The sequence below is a fragment of the Loxodonta africana genome, chromosome 24, assembly GCF_030014295.1.
Source record: "Loxodonta africana isolate mLoxAfr1 chromosome 24, mLoxAfr1.hap2, whole genome shotgun sequence".
In the NCBI taxonomy this organism is placed as follows: domain Eukaryota; kingdom Metazoa; phylum Chordata; class Mammalia; order Proboscidea; family Elephantidae; genus Loxodonta; species Loxodonta africana.
Window position 1 is genome coordinate 939978 of NC_087365.1, and position 18926 is coordinate 958903.

Here is an 18926-nt window from a genome sequence, read left to right on the forward strand (position 1 = left end):
AACCCTGATGGCCCAGCGGTTAAGTGCTACAGCTGCTAACCAAGAAGTTGGCAGTTCGAAATTGCCAGGTGCTCCTTGGAAACTCTATTGGGCAGTTCTACTCTGTCCTATAGGGTCGCTATGAGTCGGGATCGACTTGGCGGCAGGGTTTTTTAAATTAAAAACGTAGGGTTGGTATGAGTTGGAATCGACTCGATGGCAATTTTTTTTTTTTAATTAAAAACGGGAAACTAGGCTAAGTGGTATAGCAGATGTTGAAGCAGGAGTTGGGGTGATGAGTGCTAGTCCTGCCCTTCCACCTGCCAACCCTGTGCTCTTCAAGAAGTCCTTTATTTGTCTGGGTCTCAGCTTCTCCATCGTTCCACAAGGGGGTTGGCCTAGATAACTTTTAAACTAGGTGGAGAAATGCTTGGCACAGTGTCAGACACATGCCAGCTGCGTACCACGTGTCAGCTGTGACCGCTGTGTCTGTGGCAGCTGTGACCGCTGTGTCCGCAGCCCTGGAGGTCATTCAGTACACCTGGGCTTCTCTGAATGGCATCTCCCCAGCAGACTTCACAGCTGACAGGAGGGAATTTTCCCCAAACCCAAAGAACTCAACAGACCAGTTTCCTCAATCCCCCTTTCCCTGTGTTTGCCTTCTTTATTAGCTGTTCCTTCTGGGTATTGAAATATTTCAGAATCTATCCTGGCTTGAACGATGAGCACATAGCCATATATCCAGCTTCCTGTGTGCCAGTTCCAGGCTAGATGTTTTACAGACATCACCTCATTTATCCTTTACTGCGCCCCTGTAAGAGAGGTATATATCCGTTTTCCAGAAAAGGAAACAGGTACTGAGAGGACCAAGTCACAGAGCTAGTAAATAGTGGAGTCAGGGCTTGGACCCAGACCAGGATGCTGAAGTAATTGGAGAAAATTCCCATCACCTCAAATCACCTAAGGTTCCCAGGAGTGGTGTTTCTCTGCCACATCTTCCCCTGTGGGGGAGGTAACCCTACCCACCCCCACCCCTCACTTCTCCGCCGGGCTGGGGCTGGGAGCTGGGTGACATGAACACAGGACCCAGACCTTGAACCTGGGACCCCACCGCCTCCTGGCCTGAGGGTATCGTGGTTAGTCCATTTATCCCATGGGGCATGTCTGTGTGTGTGTGGTGGGGGTACAGACAGGCCCAGAGGGGTGAGGGGTTCACTCTTAAAAAAAAAAGGGGGAGCACAAATAGATTAATGCTTTGACTCCAGCCTCTGAGAGGCTGAACTTACTGCCCTTTGGTTATCGGACGCAGCTGTGCGGTTCGCTCCAGTCTGGAACCTGCGCCCCTCCACCGGTACCTCTCTTGTTGCCGGCTTGGCGAAGCCCTCCTCCTCCTCCCAGCCCCCACCCCGCCCCGAGTTTCAAGAAGGGCGCACAAACAGAAAGCAAAACATCTGGGCTCAACTGTCAGTTCCGGATTGCAGACCAGGTGGGCGCACCGCGGTCTTGCCAGGCCAAGACCCGGTTCCGCCCTCGCGCCCCTGCAGCAGCTCCACAGGCACACTCCCTTCGCGCTCATCTTCTCCGGGGCGAGCTGCGGGAGGTACCTTCAGACCCCCAGGAGCCCCGGTGAGTGGGTGGTGCCAGGAGGGCGGAGAGGGGGCGGGCCCGCGAAGACACTAAGGGGCTCACCCGGCTCGTGGCGCCTCTGCTGGCTTCGACGGGTGCGGCGGGCGGGACCGGCTCCGGGCGCACGGCGACCGGATGGCGGGGCGCAGCCTGGGCCGCGGCGTCGGGCGGCTCCTCCGCAGCCTGCGCGGGCGCTCAGAGCAGCAGGTCCGGCCGCTGCGCCTGGCGAGCGCGCCTAGAGGACCGGCCTCCCGGGGCCCCAGCAGCGCCGCCGCCGCCGCCGCCGCCGCGCAGCCCGGCTCGTACTCGGCACTGAGCGCGCGGGCGGCCCGGGAGCCGGCCGCCTTCTGGGGGCCGCTAGCGCGGGATACCCTGGTGTGGGACACCCCCTACCACACAGTGTGGGACTGCGACTTCAGCAGTGGCAAGATCGGCTGGTTCCTGGGAGGCCAGTTAAACGTGTCCGGTGAGTGGGCTGGGGGTAGCTTAGGGCGCCCCCAATTCATGCGTCCCAATGAGCCCAAAGAGCTCCCCACCAGCAGCAGCAGTCGCTGGGCCAGGTGGATCGCAGCTGGTGTCTTGGCAGCACCACCGAAGGCCCCTTCCAATTATCCTGCCACACCCGCCCTAATCCACGGTGCTGTGTGATCCCTCTATCGGGATCCCACCCGGTCCCAGAGACTCCAGCACCGGCGGCTGTACGCTGTGCCGAAATCCATGATCCCCGCTAGGGCCGAAGTTAGCTTGGGAGTCCAGCTGCTGGCTTTGCTGCTCCAGGCGGCTCCTCGGTCGGCTGACTACGAAGTTTAATGACAGCCCCACGACAGCGCCGTGGAGCGCCAGCCTGCAAGGGGCAGCTGGCGACACCTGGGTTAAGCTGGCGTGGTGGGTGCGGGCGGTCGGGAGTTGGGGCTCCCTGGCTCTCGTCTCCCGGTGGAGGCGAAAACGAAAGGCGGTCTGCTGGTTGATACCCGGAGCTGGAGCGCAGTGCGCAGTCGCTATTTGGGGACAAGCCCTGCCCAAGTAAACAAACTTCGCTGTGGCGGGACCCTGAGCTGAGAAAATTCCGGCCCAGCTGCGGGAATCAGTTCTGTCCTTGCTCCGGGCCTGTGTGTGGGAAGAAAGGCACGTCGGGCCATTACAGTCTTCAGCCTTTGCTGAGTCCTCAGAGCCCCAATGCCTGCTTTAGGTCGGGTCGCCTGAGGTCCCAGAAAGCAGCTCCATTGGCCAGTCACATTCTCTGGCCTTCGCTGAGATGGAACCCACGACTTTTGTTAAGATTTGGGGTTGAGGAGACATACACCATGCCCCATCCCGCTCTAAGGTGCTACCTAGGCAGCAAGGGGATAAGGCCCTGAACAGGATTCAGTGGCCAGTGGGGCTGGGGGCTGGGCAGGAGGGGCCTTGGGCTAGGCGGGGTTGGGAGGAGCTGAGCTCTCCTGAAGGACTGGGATAAGAGTTAGGCAGGCGTGCTCATTTGCCAGGCTAATGTCCTGGCAAAGATCAGAGCTTGGAGGGGAGTTATTCTATTCCTTGCCTCAGTTTCCTCATGTGTAAAATGGGGGTGATAATGCCTAACCCCTAGGCTGACTGTGAGGATGGAGGGCTGTAAGGTGTCTGACAGGTCCGGCCCAGGACCTAGTACCTATTGGCATTCAATAAAATGTAGCATCTTAAATTTATTGTACTCAGAAATAGCCATAAAATTACATGCAGTGTCTTGCAGTTACTTTTCAAACAAAGAAACTTAGGGAAACTTTGACTAGATTTATTTTGTATTGTGTATTACTTTGCCGACTTGATCAGAATGAGTTTTTTTCTTTAAAATTGAGTCAGCAGCAAGTGACCTTGAACTAGGTGAGGAAGCCCTGAGGTTTGCAGAGTTGGTGGAATGTGCCCTTGAAGAGAAGAGCAACTTATAGAAGAAACAGGGCAGAAACTGTGCAGTTCCTGGGGGAAGTGCCCCGACTTGGAGACCCAGGGCCACGTGGAAACCCCTGGTTGGCTCATGGTGCACAGCTGCAGCCTCGCACTCTCAGATAAGACTGTGGGAGGTCCTACAAGGCTGACAGCAAGGTCCCGGAGCCCCTTCTGTCAGGGCTGAGTGTGTTTAGTAAGCAGTTCTTCTGCCTCCCTCTTTCTTCACTTATTCCCTGCAAAGACGCTGCCTTTACAGCTACCTGAGCCAGAAATGGAGTTTCAGAAAACTGACTCATAGGAAACCAGCTTTTCAGCAGCATTCTCACCTCAGATATAGTGCCCATCCACTCATCTGGCCAGGAGTGTCTCTGCTTTCAGCCAGTGTCTACAAATAGAGGTGGCAATAAGAAGAAGTGCCACGCTTGCGCTAGAAGGTTGTGAAAGGGGTGTGGCCTGATACGTCTGTCGTGGCTGATAAAGTCAGCATGGCTTGTTCCAAAGAAACATTACTCTAGAAACTCCCATTATGCCTTCAGGAATACAGGAATATCTGTGCCCAGAGTAATCAGGTGCACATCTAGTGCCTGGGCTGGGACTGGGCTGGGAGGACTTGAAGGCTGAGTTCAGCTGGAGCTGTGATCCAAACACCTGCACGGGGCTTCTCTGTGGGCCTGAGCATGGCTGGAGAGGAGAGGTCCCAGAGACCCAGGCAGAAGCTGTTAGGCTTCTTCTGACCCTCCCTGCTTGACTTAATCTGATACATACAGGTTACCTGGTCTGTTGGAGTCAGCTTCCTTATCAACGAGAGTGTCAACACACCCGCCTCAAGGGCTATTGTTCGGATTACAGGAGAAAAAGCTCACAAAGCACGCAGCACTGCCCATAGCACATTACTAGCACCCAATAACTGGTGGTTGCTATTTATTAATGAGGCCTGGGGGATGCTGTGACCTCTACATGTGGCCTCCAGCAGGGCTGAGACCCACAGGTCTGTGTCTGAACAGCCTGGGGGAGGTAGCAAGCCGGCTGCCTAAATGGCCCTTGAAGCACCACAGTGTCTGCCCATCCCGTGCCCTGGCGTGGCCAGGTAGCCAGGTGGGGCTGTGGTGTCGGAGGCCAGGTACAGCACTTCTGAGGACCACTGAGTGTGAGGGCAGAGTCCCCACCCACCTTCAGTGACTTGCCTCAACTGCGTTTACATAAAGTTGCTTGCAGAAGATTCTTTGGAAAGTCCAGCTCTAAAACGGATTCTTTCCAGCCTTTGAAATTTGGCTCTGTCCTTTGTTGGGCTCAACAGCTGTTTCAGCTCTGTGGTATATCAACTAAAAATGTCACCAGGTTGCAAACGCACAGCCTGAGAGTAACCATGTGTGCTGTTTTAGAAACACAGCTAAGCTCCATTTCCTGAACTTCAAATTCTGAGTCTTTCTGATTTTTAAAAAAATGAGTGTATTTTTACTTTCAAGCAAGGGACTGGAGAAACTATTTTTAACCAAGCATTTAACACAGAGAGATTGCTTGGATGCTTTTGGGACATGAATTGCAAGAATGGGAACTTTACTGCCATGTTCTCTCTCTGACACTTCTCACAGTATTCAGGAGGCAGATACACTGAGGTGGCAAGACAGCACACTCCCCTCTTTTCTTTTTCACTCAGTGATGACAGTAACTTGTCTGGAGTCTTTCAAGGAAGTCTAAATAAGCGTGTACCTCACAGCCTGGGACGAGGGTGCTCCAGGAGGCTTGTCCTTTCTGGCTTCTCCCCAGGTGTCACAAGCATGGCTTACTTAAAATAGCAAATGCTTCTGGAAAGGTGGCAAATACAATTTTTGTGACTGATGTAATATCTTAAAATGTGCCATGGAAATTTGCTATTTAAAGAAAATCCATTGTGAATCCTTTAGCGAATATCAACTCCCTAGTTTTTCTTGATTAAAATCAAATTTCTTTATGTTGGGTTTATTTAAAGTTGGGGGTGGAGGAGAAGGAATGTATTTAAACAACTGACAAGAGCTCTTGAGAATTTCTACATAAATAAGTGTCACTTTTATAATGAAAATGATGACATTTTTAAATTGTTCTTTTTTAAAATGACTCCCCAAAGCCACGAATCACCTACAGACATTTGCTTAAATGCCTTCAGTGCTACCTCAGACCCTGGGCTGGGGGCACCTGAACCTGGGTGAACATTCCTGGAGCCCTGTGGTGGAACCCCATGGCACTGCTTCCACATGCCTAGTCTCGTCTGATGTTCGGAATACCAACGTGTGGGTGGTGGTCCCATTGTACAGGTTTGTAAATAAAGGCTCTAGCTCATGCAGAGTGATGAACAATCTGGAAAATGCTCCAGTGCCAGAAAGCTCTCTTTCTAGTGAGGAGATAGACAGTAAGTAAACAAACAAAGCCACATGGGTAACTTGCTCCAGGCTTTTATAGCTGCTCAGTGGAGAATTAGGATGTCACTCCCACCCCCTTGAGAAAGGAATGTTAGGGACATGTCCTTGCTCTCAGAAGGTTAGGAGAACCAGCCTGTGTTCCAGAAGCACTGGGCAGTAAATGTTAAATGGTGTGAGCCAGGACTACGGGTGGCTGGAGTGATGAAAGGGAGAGATGGCTGCGTGCTGGGAGATTTGGAAAAGGCTTGAACTAGGAGGTGGGGATTGAGCTGAGCCTTTAAATGCACCCAGTCCTTTGCCCAGCTCTTTTTGGAAATGCTTGGAAATGACATTTTTTGCCCCACTGCCCAGTTTTTTGGGTAGAAGTTTTTTCTTTTTAAATATATATGTATTTTTAACATGTATAAAAAAATTTTTTTTATATGTAAGAATTTTGTACCCTTCCTCCTTCCTTGCCTCCTTCTGTTCTTTCTTCTTTTCTTCTTTTTTTTCTATCTTTCCTGCAGTTGAAGCCACAGTGGGAGCCATGAAAGTGTATTAAGTACCAGCACGTGTGTGACATTGCAGGCCTCTGAGACCCCGCTCTTATAGATTGAATTGAGTCCCCCCAAAATATGTGTTGTAAATCCTAAGCTCTATGCCTGTAGTTATAAACCCATTTGGGAATAGGTTGACTTTGTTATGTTAATGAGGTGAGATTAGTATATCCTGTATCATGAGTCAATCTCTTTTGAGAGAAGCAAGAAATTAACACAAGCTAGCAAGCAGAGAAGTAGGAAGAGCGATGCCATGCCACATGAAGATTGCCCAGGAGCAGGAGCTCGGAAGAGACAAGGTCCTACCTCCAGAGTCAACAGAAAGAGAAAACTTTTCCCCTAGAACTGCTATAGCAGCACTAGATAACTTAAAAAAAAAAAAAACCCGTAATGTGCTTTTCTCTAGGTGTTTGTGTCTCTGAGTCTCATTCAGGACAACTATGAGCAAATAGGGGGATTATTCCATTTGTGGTTTTTTTTTTGTTTGTTTCCCTTGGGAATGCTGCAAAGCCATCTGACCCCATGTCAATAAACACTCAACGACAGCCCAGTTCTCACAGGCATCCTCGCCCTGCCCCACAGATTCTGAAACTGAGAATCTGAAACCATAGACAAGCCTATGGTCTATAGTCACTTAGTGGTTGGACAGGAGCTGGCTGTAGACCACAGGTTTTAATGCCATGCAGTGATGTCTTACATAGGTGATGAGTGTCCCATTCATAGTAGACGTGTGTGTGGATGTCTGTACATGTCTGTCTGTGTCAGAGCCAGGTCCCTGGCCAGCCGCATCAGCATCATGTAGAAATGCAAATTCTTAGGCTCTCCCACAAGTGATGGATCCGAGACTGGGGTGGGGCAGCCATCCACAGCCCTCTAGGGGGCTCTGATGCCACTAGAGGTTGAAAAGTGCGGATTTAGGCCAAAAAGAGACATGTTAGATGGATGAGTCATGGAGACAGGAAGAGGCCCCCTCCCTGGGCCTGTTTAGACCCCAGCATCGCCCCAGAGAGGGTGCTTCCGCTGCTGGTCTGTGCTTGGCTCGGCAGCAGGCCTGCAGAGACCAGCAGACATCCAGGCCTGCCCTCAGGGGGCTTGCAGATGGTGCAGGAAGCAGCAAACAGAGCTCATGATGCCTCAGAGGGAAGATGTGGAGTCCAAGGAAAGTGAGGTGTGCAGTGAGAGAGGGTGGAAGGGAGGTGGCCTCTCTGAGGACATGGCGTGGAGGCTGAGGCCCCCAGGATGGTGGGGACAGATGGGGAGCAGCATGAGAAGAGGGAAGCCAGTGCAAAGGCCCTGGGGCAGGCAGGCAGGAGCCAGGCAGGACTTGGTGATGCAGGGTGGCTGGAGCATGGCACACAGGGAGGGTAGATCACACAGGACCACAGCTAGCATGTGCTGTGTGCAGGGAAGGTGTCTTGCAGGCACCAGGGACACTGCTCTTCGGGCTCAGCTCTGACCTGCCTGGATCCAGCGTCAGCCCAGCTGGGAGAGTTGAGCATACAGCTGCCCTCGGGGCACACGGCTGACTCTGGCTCCTGTCAGCCTTCCTCAGTTTTGCCTCCTGCTTGGTGTGAAAAGGGCCCAGGATGCCCTGCAAGGGTCTCTCAGCTGAAGTTGCAGCTGTCAGGCTCAGGTGGGGAGAACCCATTGCCCAGGTTCGGTGTGAGGGCCTGGGCCTCACAGGTCTTGCACAGCTGGAAGCTCTTTCCTACCTACACCTGAGCAGACCACTTTCCAGGGCAACTGAGGGCAAGACTTGGGGTGAGAGTAAGTGTGTTAAGGCAGCACTTCTCAGATATGGATGCACACACCTCCTGGTCTTCTCCCTGTGTGGGTTCTCATTCAGCAGGCCTGGGTGGTGCTGAGAATTTGTATTTGCTACTGCTCCGAGGTGATGCCTGGAGCAGCCAGGTGCTAAACAGGCCAGTGTGCACTGTCAGCAACTGTCCCTTTCCTGTGAGACTCCCTCATGCTGACTGGATCTGGCCTCTCCCCATCTTCCTGCAAGACCCCCTCTATGCATCATCGCCAGGTCTGACCTCCCTCTTCCAGGAGAGGTCCGCTCATGCATCACACTGACCAGGTCTGACCTCTCCCTTGTCTTCCTGCAGTGTTGGTCCTTAGCTGAGTTGTCAGGCTTTGTGTGACCTGGGTCTTAACCACCTTCTGTTCCATTGGATCTGGCGCTATAACCCAGTCTCTGCAAGGTAGGCAATGAGGCAGCTGGGTGAGAGGAGGAGCCCTCCTGAGAGGTGGCCTTCACCTCAGCTCCCTCGAGGATGGGTCTGGCCTGCTGACTGCTCAAGAGAAGCCAGAAGCCCATGGTTTTAGTATGACAACTCTCGAATTTTCAACATTGGACCAACCTGAGACACATACACACAGACACTGGACACACACACATCAGTCAGAGAAACAAAACACGTCTGTAGCCTGTGTACTACTGTTGGTGACCCCTGTGCTATGATTTGCCAAGCTGGTTTCCTAATTTTCTCCCAACAACCTTGTTTTTTCTCCACTTCCCCCATAGCTCACTTTTTTTCTCTCCACTTGCCTGAATTGGCCTCTCCATTCTCTACTTTTCTAATCTCACCTCTCCCCCTTTTCTCTGCCATCCCAGCCCCAGTGGCTTATCCTCTCTCCCACTAGTCTGTGGAGCAAGTATTTGGCTGCTGGTATTTGGGCTGTTGTGGATTCACAGTGAAGCATAGGAGCATCCAGCTAGTCAGCCTGTGTTTGAACCTCAGCTCTTCCCCTGACTGGCTGTGTGACCTTGAACTTGCTACCTAGCCTCTCTGTGCCTTAGTTTCCCCATCCATAGCACAGAGACAATGATAGTCCCTCTTCCTGGGTCAGTGCAGGGCCTGGCCCACAGGGATTGCTGCCTACGTGAAGGCTTTTGCCATTCCTACTTCCCTGGTCTGGGATTGTGTTAACTTCCACGGGGTTTGCCTTCTTTAGGTAAATTCAGCTCCCATGTCCAGTTTGGGCAAATGTAGTGGTGCTTGCCCCAGCCTACTCTATCTTTTTAGTTACTGCTGCATGTTCTTCTCTCACCATGTCTTGAATATTTGCCCTTGTACTTCCCTTGGCACTCAGCCTAATGCCTTGATCAGAATTGGTGCCCGGTACGTTGGTTCAATCTGGGGCTTTAAATGCTCCTTGTACCTTGTGCTTCTTAAAGACCACGCCATCCAGAAAACCAAAGAAACAAACATTTGGTAAAAGGGGAGAGGGTTCTGGGGTGGGGTGGGCGTGGGGGTAGATGGAAAATGCCAGTGTTTTTTAAATTAAAAAAACTTCAGTTTTCAGCAATAAGTCTCCATTACCCTTCTCTCCCTCTCCTGCCCCTGGTTACCATTAAAATCTTTGGTCGCTACACCAGTACATTTACCTGTTGTAGATACTTCATATGAGTGGAGTCATACAATATTTGTCCTTTTGTGTCTGACTTATTTCACTTAGCATGATGTTTTCAAGGTTCATTCATTTATATTTCTCTTCATGGCTGAGTCATAGTCCATTGTATGTGTGTACCATCTTGTTTATCTATTCATCTGTTGTTGGACGTCTTGGTCATTTCCGCCTTTTGATGATTGTGAAAAATGCAGAAATGAACATTGTTGTAGAGGTTTCTGTTTGTGTTCTTGCCTTCACTTCTTCTGGGTATATGCCTAGGATTGGGATTGCTGGATCATATGGTAGCTCTATTTCAACTGTTTCAATAACTGCCAAATGTTTTCCACAGTGACTGTGCCATTTTATAGTCCCACCAGCAGTGGGAGAGGGTTTTTAAACCTTTTTGTGATGAAACAAAATAAGACCCTGTAGCCTGCTTGATGTTAGCCTTGGATGCTCTTGCGTCGTGGTGTATTATGCTGGAAATAACACTAGAGACCCTTGGTGGGAATTAGTGCCTTGTGTGGGGTTTATAGCACAGGGTGGCCTCACCATGAGCACTCACGAACATCACACACACGTACTCACATGTACACAAGCGCATATTCACACATGTATGCACACAAGCACACACACACACACACAAACACAGATGTCTGGTTTGTTGTGTAAGCCTGGGCTCTGCTGCTGAGCCCTTGTCCTCAGTTTGCTTTTCCCCTCTTCTATTTTTTTGGACACTTTTCTCTTCCGCTTTTAAAACAGTTCAAAAATCTTCCTGCACCAGTAAGTAGTATTAGTAAAAGTTTTTCCTTGCGTCTATCTTTACTTAGTTATTCTTTTTCTTTCTTTCTTTTTTTGAGGTATAATTGAAGTGCAGTGAAATGCACAAGTCTCCAGCGCAGTTAGGTCAGCCTTGACAAATGCATACAGCCGTGTCACCCCCTCTCCTAACAACACAGGTGGTTTCCATCACCCCAGAAGTTTCCCTTGAGCCCCTCACCCAGCAGCCTCCCTCTCAGAAGCAACCTCATATTAGTAGCTTTCGAATTCCAATGTATCTTCAAACTTGAAAATAGGCTAAAATAACTAAAGATAACTTTAGCTTATTCTAAGCCATTTAATGGCCTTTTATTTCTTTGTGTTTTGTATACAAAATTAAAAATGGGGTGGAGGAGGAGCAGATCATTGTAAAGTTCTACTGCCTGTCTCTATTTATGGAAACCCTGGTGCCATGGAAACCCTGGTGGTGTAGTGATTAAGACCTATGGCTGCTAACCAAAAGATCAGCAGTTCGAATCCACCAGGCGCCCCTTGGAAACCCTATGGGGCAGTTCTACCCTTTCCTGCAGGGTTGCTATGAGTTGGAATCGACAGCAATGGGTTTGGTTTGGTTTTTTATTTTCTGGTGTCGTAGTGGTTAAGAGCTACGGGTACTAACCAAAAAGTCAGCAGTTGGAATCCACCTGGTGCTCCTTGGAAACCCCGTGCGGCAGTTCTACTCTGTGCTGTAGGGTTGCTATGAGTCAGAATGGACTCGACAGCAATGGGTTTTGTTTTGATCTCTATTTATAGGTGCCTATTTTTTTTTTTTTTTATTGTAGTGGTTAAGTGCTACAGCTGCTAACCAAAGGGTCAGCAGTTGGAATCCACCAGGCACCCCTTGCAAACTCTATGGAGCGATTCTACTCTGTCCTATAGGGTCACTATGGGTCGGAATCGACTTGACGGCACTGGGTTTTTTTTTTTTTTTTTCTGGATAGGTAATGGGAATATTACCTTAGACTCTAGATTAAAACTTCATCCTATCATAATTGTAAATTAGAGGTAGGGCCTGACCCAAAGCACCCGGGCTTCGCCAGTGTAGCTCTTACACTTAGCAGTCAGGTGGGTTACTGCTCTGTGTGTACAGCTCGTCTTCCGTCTCTGAAACAGGGAAGCACACTGCACTCTGCCCTGCTGCTAGTACCCAAAGAGCCTGTGGGAGCACTGGCTAAGGTCAAACCAGGGTGAGAGCTGTGGGTACCAGGCACTTCTCACCTTGGGGTGGACTTGAAGAGTGGTCAGCCTGGTGCAGGCAAGCAGAGTAAAGGACAGACAGGAGATGGAAAGGATAGCCAGTCACTGGACCAGGGGTTTGGAGAGACAAGCCAGATTGTGCAGGGAGCAGCCCTTACGTGCAGCACTGAGGACAGTGCAGCCTGGGCCCACAGGTGCCAGGACCCTCCTGGTCACCTCCCCTTCCTTGACTGCATTGTCCATCCTCCGTAAGTGGGGACAGGACTGTGGTAGGGTGACCCCGTGTGTGGGAACTGGGCAGGTGGTGGGTGGGGGTGGGAAATCCTGGACCACCAACATCTGCGGAAGGCTCAGCCCGGCTACAGGGGGCGTCAGAAAAGTCCATGGCTGCCTGCCTGACCGCCACCCTTAGTACCCATGCTTAGTCACCAGCGGGAGCAGCAGCTGACAGTAAGTGGCTCCCTGCAGCAGGGTCTGCCCTGTGTCCCTGTGGAGATGGCAGCAGAACCTCCCCCAGCTCATTTGGCTGGCTCCACCCTGCCTCATGCCTGCCTCCAGGCCTGAGTCCTTTAGGCTCAGGGTCCCGCAGTCTTTTTTTTTAGTAATATATTTTATTTTAGCCTACTGTACCCAAAATGTCCCTGGGTGGCGCGAATGGCTTGCACTTGACTACTAACCTAAAGGTTGGCAGTTTGAACCCACCCAGAGGTGCCATGGAAGAAAGGCCTGGCCATCTGCTTCTGTAAAGGTTACAGCCAAGAAGATCTTACGGAGCAGTTCTACTGAGTCAGCTCGACAGCAATGGGTGTGGTTTTTTTCTTTTTTTTTTTTTGTTCTATCCAAAATATCATCTCAACATATAGCCAGTATGAAAATGTATTAATGAGATGTTGTATGTATACATTTTTGTTTGTTTTTTTGGCCCCAAGTCTTTGAAGCCCTGTGTGTGTTTTCCTTCACTCATAGCACATCTCAGCTAGGACTAGCTGTGCTTCGAATGTCTGATGGCTACACGTGGCTCACGGCTACCACATTGGAGTTGCGGGTATGGGGATGTCAAATTTGCCTCCTTTCTGCCTTGATCCTGCTCACCTGGCAAAGCCTGCATGTAACTGCCAGGAGAGGAGGCAGGAGGGTTTAGTGGGCGGCGCAGGATGGCTGCAGCCACCAGGATGATGTCAGCATGGACATCTTAGAGGGGACGTCCTGGGGTGGGGGTGGCTGGTTTCTTGGTGGTCTGATTTGGACTCCTGGTGGCACAGTGCAGAGACAAGGAAGCCTAAAGCTAAAGGTGAGCTCTGGGGCCAAGACCATGCCTTCCCTCACTCCCCCCCTCACTAGCTTCATCCCATAAATCTTTTTTTTTTTGTTTGTTTCCTCAGTTCATCTTTTTCCCCTAAATTTTATTTATTTTGTTGTTGTTGAGAATATACACAGCAAAACATACACCAATTCAACAATTTCTACATGTACAATTTAGTGACATTGATTACATTCTTTGAGCTGTGCAATCCTTCTCACCCTCTTTTTCTGAGTTGTTCCTTCCTCATTAACATAAACTCACTGCTCCCAAAGTTCTATCTAATCTTCGTAGTTGCTGTTTTCAACTTGATCCCATATAGATAGTTCTTAAAAGACCATTACCCTTGAGGCAGACTTTTTTTACAAGTTAAGCTAAACTATTCTATCATTCTGTTTTAAGATGACTTAAGGGTATATTTTTGGTTTAAGGTTTAAAGATTGTCTCAGGGCAATGGTTTCAGGGATTCATCTACCCTCCATGGCTCCAGAAAGTCTAGAGGGCATTAGAATTTAAAATTCTGTTCTACATTTCCCCCCTTTTGATCAGGATTCTTCTACGGCCTCTTTGATCAAAATGTTCAGTAATGGTAGCCTTTACAAGTACGTGACCCATCTCCTTGATATAAAGGTTTTTATATAGATATTTAGACACTTTACTGGTTTTGCTTCTCTAGAGAACCTAGCCTAAGACACCCTCCCTCCTCCCTCTTTTCCACATCTGGTAACCACTAATAAACTTTGGTCTCTATTCATTTGCCTTTTCTTTTCTTTTTATGTGAGGTCATACAATATTTGTCCTTTGTGATTGATTTATTTTGCTCAGCATAATGTCTTCAAGCTCCATCCATACTGTAGCATGTATTAAGACTTCATTTCTCCTACTGGCTGATTGTATGTATATGCCACACTTTGTTTACCCATTCATCTGTTGGTGACATTTAGGCTGTTTCCACTTATTGGCTATTATTAATAGTGCTACAATGAACATTGGTGTACAAGCCTCTTTGAATCTCTCCTTTCAAGTCTTTTGGGTATATACGTAGAAGTGGAATTTCTGGGTGATATGGTAGTTCTATTTTTAGTTTTTTGAGGAACTGCCACACTGTTTTCCACAATGGATGTACCATTTTGCATTTCCGCCAGCAATGGATAAAGGTTTGAATTTCCCTATATCCTCGCTAACATTTTTTATTTTCTGCTTTTTTCTTAATCTTAGCAGTCTTAAAAAAAACAAAACAGAACAAAACCCATTACTGTTGAGTCAATTCCAGTTCATAGCGACACCATGGGACACAGTGGAACTGCCCCAGAGGGTTTCCGAGGAGCATCTGGGGGATTCAAACTGCCAAACTTTTGGTTAGCGGACACAGCTCTTAACCACGGCACCACCATCCTAGTGGGACTGAAATGGTATCTCACTGTGGTTTTGATTTGCATCTCTGATGGCTAAAGACACTGCGCATCTTTTCATGTGTTTGGTGGCCATTTGAATGTCCTCTTTGGTGAAATGTCTATTCAAGTCCTTTGCCCATTTTTTGATTGAGTTATTTGTATTTTGTTGTTAAGTTGTTGAAGTTACAAAGCTTAAGTTGTATATAATTTGGTTATTAGATTCTTGTCAAATGTATGGTTTCTGAAGATGTTCCCCCAGTTGGTAGCATGACTTTTCACTTTTTTGATGAAGTCTTGATGAACAAAAGTTTTTAATTTTTATGAGGTCCCATTTATTTTGTCTTTTGTTTTTTGTACTTTTGTTATTATATCATATAATCCATTGTTAAAAGCTAGGTACCACAGTGTTATCCCTACATTTTCTTCTAAAAATTCTATGGTTTTATTTTGCACATTTAGGTCCTTAATCCATTTTTAATTTGATTTGTGTATGGTGTGAGGCATGGACCCTGTTTCATTTTTTTACGTGTAGAAATTCAATTTTCTCAGCACCATTTATTGAAGAGACCCTTTTTCCCCCATTGAATCAACTTAGCACCCTTGTCAAAAATCAGTTGACCATAGATGTTTTTGCTGTTGTTAGGTGCCGTCGATTTGGTTCTGATTCAAGCGACCCTATGCACAACAGAACGAAACACTGCCCGGTCTTGCACCATCCTTACAATCCTTGTTATGCTTGAGGTTGTTGTTGCAGCCACTGTGTCAATCCACCTCGTTGAGGGTCTTCCTCTTTTCCGCTGACCCTGTACTCTGCCAAGTGTGATGTCCTTCTCCAGGGACTGATCCCTCCTGACAACATGTCCAAAGTATGTAAGACGCAGTCTCGCCATCCTTGGTTCTAAGGAGCATTCTGGCCGCACTTCTTCTAAGACAAATAAGTTCGTTCTTTTGGCAGCATCTTCCCTGCTGCATCGCTTCTTGGGGGCAGAAGCTGACTTGCAGGGCTACTGGTTGTATACCTGAGAAAGGACTTGAATCCTTGTCCTGGATTACACCTCCAATCTGTGGGGCAAGATTAATTCCCGGCAAGTGAGAGTTCATGGAATGTTCTGAGCACTAAAAACAGGAGCATCCTGTTTGCGTGAAGTCTTCTTTCCAGCAGCCCGGCTGCGGTGCTCAACGCTGGCTGCACGCTGGGATCATCCAGGAGGCTTTTAAAACATCGAGGCCCAGGTCCGACCCTGGGCTAATTGAGCTGGAGTCTCTGGGGTAGCCTGGCTTCTGTAGTTATTAAAGTTTCCTGGACGATGCTAATGGGGCCAGAGGGAACTGTTTCAGAGTATTTGCTGAATCACAATGCGCCTTTGACAGCATCTTTTTATAGTGGTCACCCTTACTCTCACAGGTCTGGCAAGCGCCATTCTTGCAAGGAGGTAGAAAACCTCACTGATGAGGGAAGGGTCCACCTCAGTGGAGAGTTAAGCAAGTCACAGCAAACAAGATACTCTGCTGATCTTATGCTAAAAGCAACACGTGTAATTTCCATAAACCCTTTTGTTTTTGTGCAGTCAACTGCTTGGACCAGCATGTTCAGAAGTCCCCGGAGAGTATCGCTTTGATCTGGGAGCAAGACGAGCCTGGTACCGAAGTGAGGATTACCTACAGGTATCGTGTGTCCCTGAGGGTGTCCACTGTGACCTTCGCACCTCAGCACCTGGCAGATGTCCTGTGCCTTTTTGTCTTTGGGGACGAATCCACATCATCTGCTGGATCTAGGAACAGGAACAGGACTTGGAAGGAGGACTGGCTCTCTTTATTACCTTGGCTTGGCAATACAGAGTGTCTTCAGATTCTGATAGAAGGAGCTGAGTCTTTTGAAGTTAATGTGATGAACGCTCAGGGCAGAGGGAAGCTTTTGGCACAGTTCCATGTGCTTATGTCTGGATTGGGGGGTGTCTGAGTATCAGGGAGTGTGCTTGAGATATGGAAATGTCCTCTCATCCCAGAAAAGCAAACACAAATGCAAGCTGAATAAGATACAAATTGAAGTGATAAAAACCAGCCCACTCAGTCTCTTATTCTTTGTTCCTTTGTGAGAGCGAGATGATAAAGAAAACTGAGTGGGTCAGCGCACACAAGGGAGACCCTCTGTGAGACGGACTGACACAGTAGCCACAACAATGGACTCGGCCACACCACTGATCACGAAGGTGGCACAGGACCGGACAATGTTTCATTCTGTTGTACAAGAGGACGCCACGAGCCAGAGCCAACCTGACAGCAACTAACAACAGCAGCAAGCGCCTGACATGTTTCTTCTTTGATTCCTTAAACAAATGCTTCACACATTCTATGCACCAAGCACTCTTCTAGATATTGTGTGTGCTTATCGGGGGGAGACGTGGAGCAAGTCAGTGTTAAGCGAGCCCACTGTCGGGGAACGGTAACTGCCTTCCCAAAGCACTGCTCCCTGTAGGGTGGGGCCTTGCTCAGAAGTCCTTGGTTCTCTGTCACTGCAGGGCACTGGCCCTCATTTCCCTTGAGTAAAAGCCCCTTGCTTAAGCCTCGTCTCACCTTTACCACGATATCTGCCGCCCACTTTGTCTCTGAGTCCTGTGTCCTTCTCACCACGCCTCTTCTCCCTCTCCATCAAGTATGATTACGCTCTCCCTGGGTGGCTTGGGGTTTTCTCGTCCAATCATCAATAAGCTTTCATTGAGTGACTTTATATCACTCAGGACAGGCTGGGGTATTTGTTCTTGTTAGCTGCTGTCCAGGTGGTCCTCGACTCATGGTGACCCCATATACTACCAAATCCTGTGCCATCCCCTTGATGGGCTGTAGATCAGACCGCTGTGCTCCATAGGGTTTTTATTGACAGATTTTCTGAAGTAGAAAGCCAGGCCTTTCTTCCTACACTGTTTTAATGCCTTTCTTCATAGTCTGTCTTAGTCTGGAAGCTCCACTGAAAACTGTTCAGCATCATAGCAACACACAAGCCTCCACTGATAGATGGGTGGTGGCATGCGTAAAGTGCGTTGGCCAGGAATTGAACTCAGACCTCCTGCATGAAAGGCAAGCATTCCACCACTGCCCCCATGGGGTATGTTGTAGCAACAAAGGATCCCTGAAGGCATGGTAGGGGGTGGCTAGGTGGTTCCTTTGGACTGAATAGTCAAGGAGAGCCTCTCTGAGGAGGTGACATGTAAGCTGAGGTCCTACCGATAAGGTGGAGCAGCCATGAGAAGACCCGGAAGGAACATCCCAGGCCCATGCCAAGGCCCTGAGGGGGGTAAGCTGAGTGTGTCCCAGGCCCTGAAGAGGGTGCACGTGGCTGGCAATGGGAGTGGGGGACGTGGTATGAGCACTGTGCAGAGAAGCAGGTCCAGATGTCGGGCTGAGAGCAGCCGTTACTTACTTCCTGGCATTGGGCGACTGGGGTGGTGGCTGGCCACTCGTAGCTTCCTGTGTGTTTTTGAACTCAGGTTTTATCACAGGTGAATCCTGAGCTGCTCGTTAATCTGCCCCAGCTCCTAGCTTGCACTGTTCTATCATACCGCCCCTCCACAGCTCTCGGGGGTTGTCCCTCTTCTCCTGCAGGGATAGGCTCAGGGACTGTGTACATTTCTCATCTCCACTTTCTGGCTAGAGCCAGGTGAGCCTTCCCTCTCCTGGTCTCGACCCCACCACCCCAGACCGCCTGGGGTGCTGCCCACCTTCCCCATGCACACTGAGGTTTGGGGAGCCCTGCTTCAGTACACAAACTCCCTGGGGAGCCCTTCTGCTTTGAAATGAAGACTGAATGGGGGCAGGTGGAGGGTGTGACTAACTGGATGGCAGGGAGATAAGGCCGGCTGGCTCAGTTAAGGGGCTCTCCTGAGAACGAATTCACTTTCACGACATCTCCCTCCCTGTCCCTGGGCCCCAGGGATGGTGGGTGTTGCAGATGCCCCCCTGGGTTGGGAGTGCCCTGTTTGAACACCGAGTTACTGTGAAGCAGCATCAGACCAGCAGTGAGCACAGCGCCATTGGGCCTGTGGAGAAATGCGGTTAAATCAAGGACGGATTACCCAAGAGCAAGGCTCGCTCGGGCTTACACGTGTGTGCTTACTAACCTGTGGTGCACAATTTCACCTGTTTTTCACTACGTCAAAGATGTGGTGAAACCCACGTGCAGTTGTGCACTACAGATTAGTAAGTAAACACAATTAAGCCCATGTGTGCCTTGCTTACTGGTTAATCTGCTCCTGGGTTAAATGTAAACCAAGCAGGAATTTTCAGGACTAGAGCCAGCACGTAGAAGCTGAGAACAGGCTTAGCTCCAGTTCACCAAAGCAGCCCCAAACGAGGGACAGTTATG

The 18926-nt window shown here is 49.3% G+C and overlaps 1 protein-coding gene across 2 annotated transcripts in view; it reads left to right on the top strand.

The window, feature by feature from the left end:
• The first annotated feature begins 1740 nt into the window (after positions 1-1740).
• The window catches only part of ACSS1 (acyl-CoA synthetase short chain family member 1), a 65850-nt gene continuing 48664 nt past the window's right edge, over positions 1741-18926 (top strand). Inside the window, exons 1-2 of one of the 2 annotated variants that reach the window (XM_023549898.2) lie at positions 1741-2071; positions 16135-16231. In XM_023549898.2, coding sequence (XP_023405666.2) covers positions 1741-2071; positions 16135-16231 — 428 coding nt within the window. The remainder of the gene's footprint in view (positions 2072-16134; positions 16232-18926) is intronic. The other variant, XM_064275700.1, reaches the window with a different exon arrangement.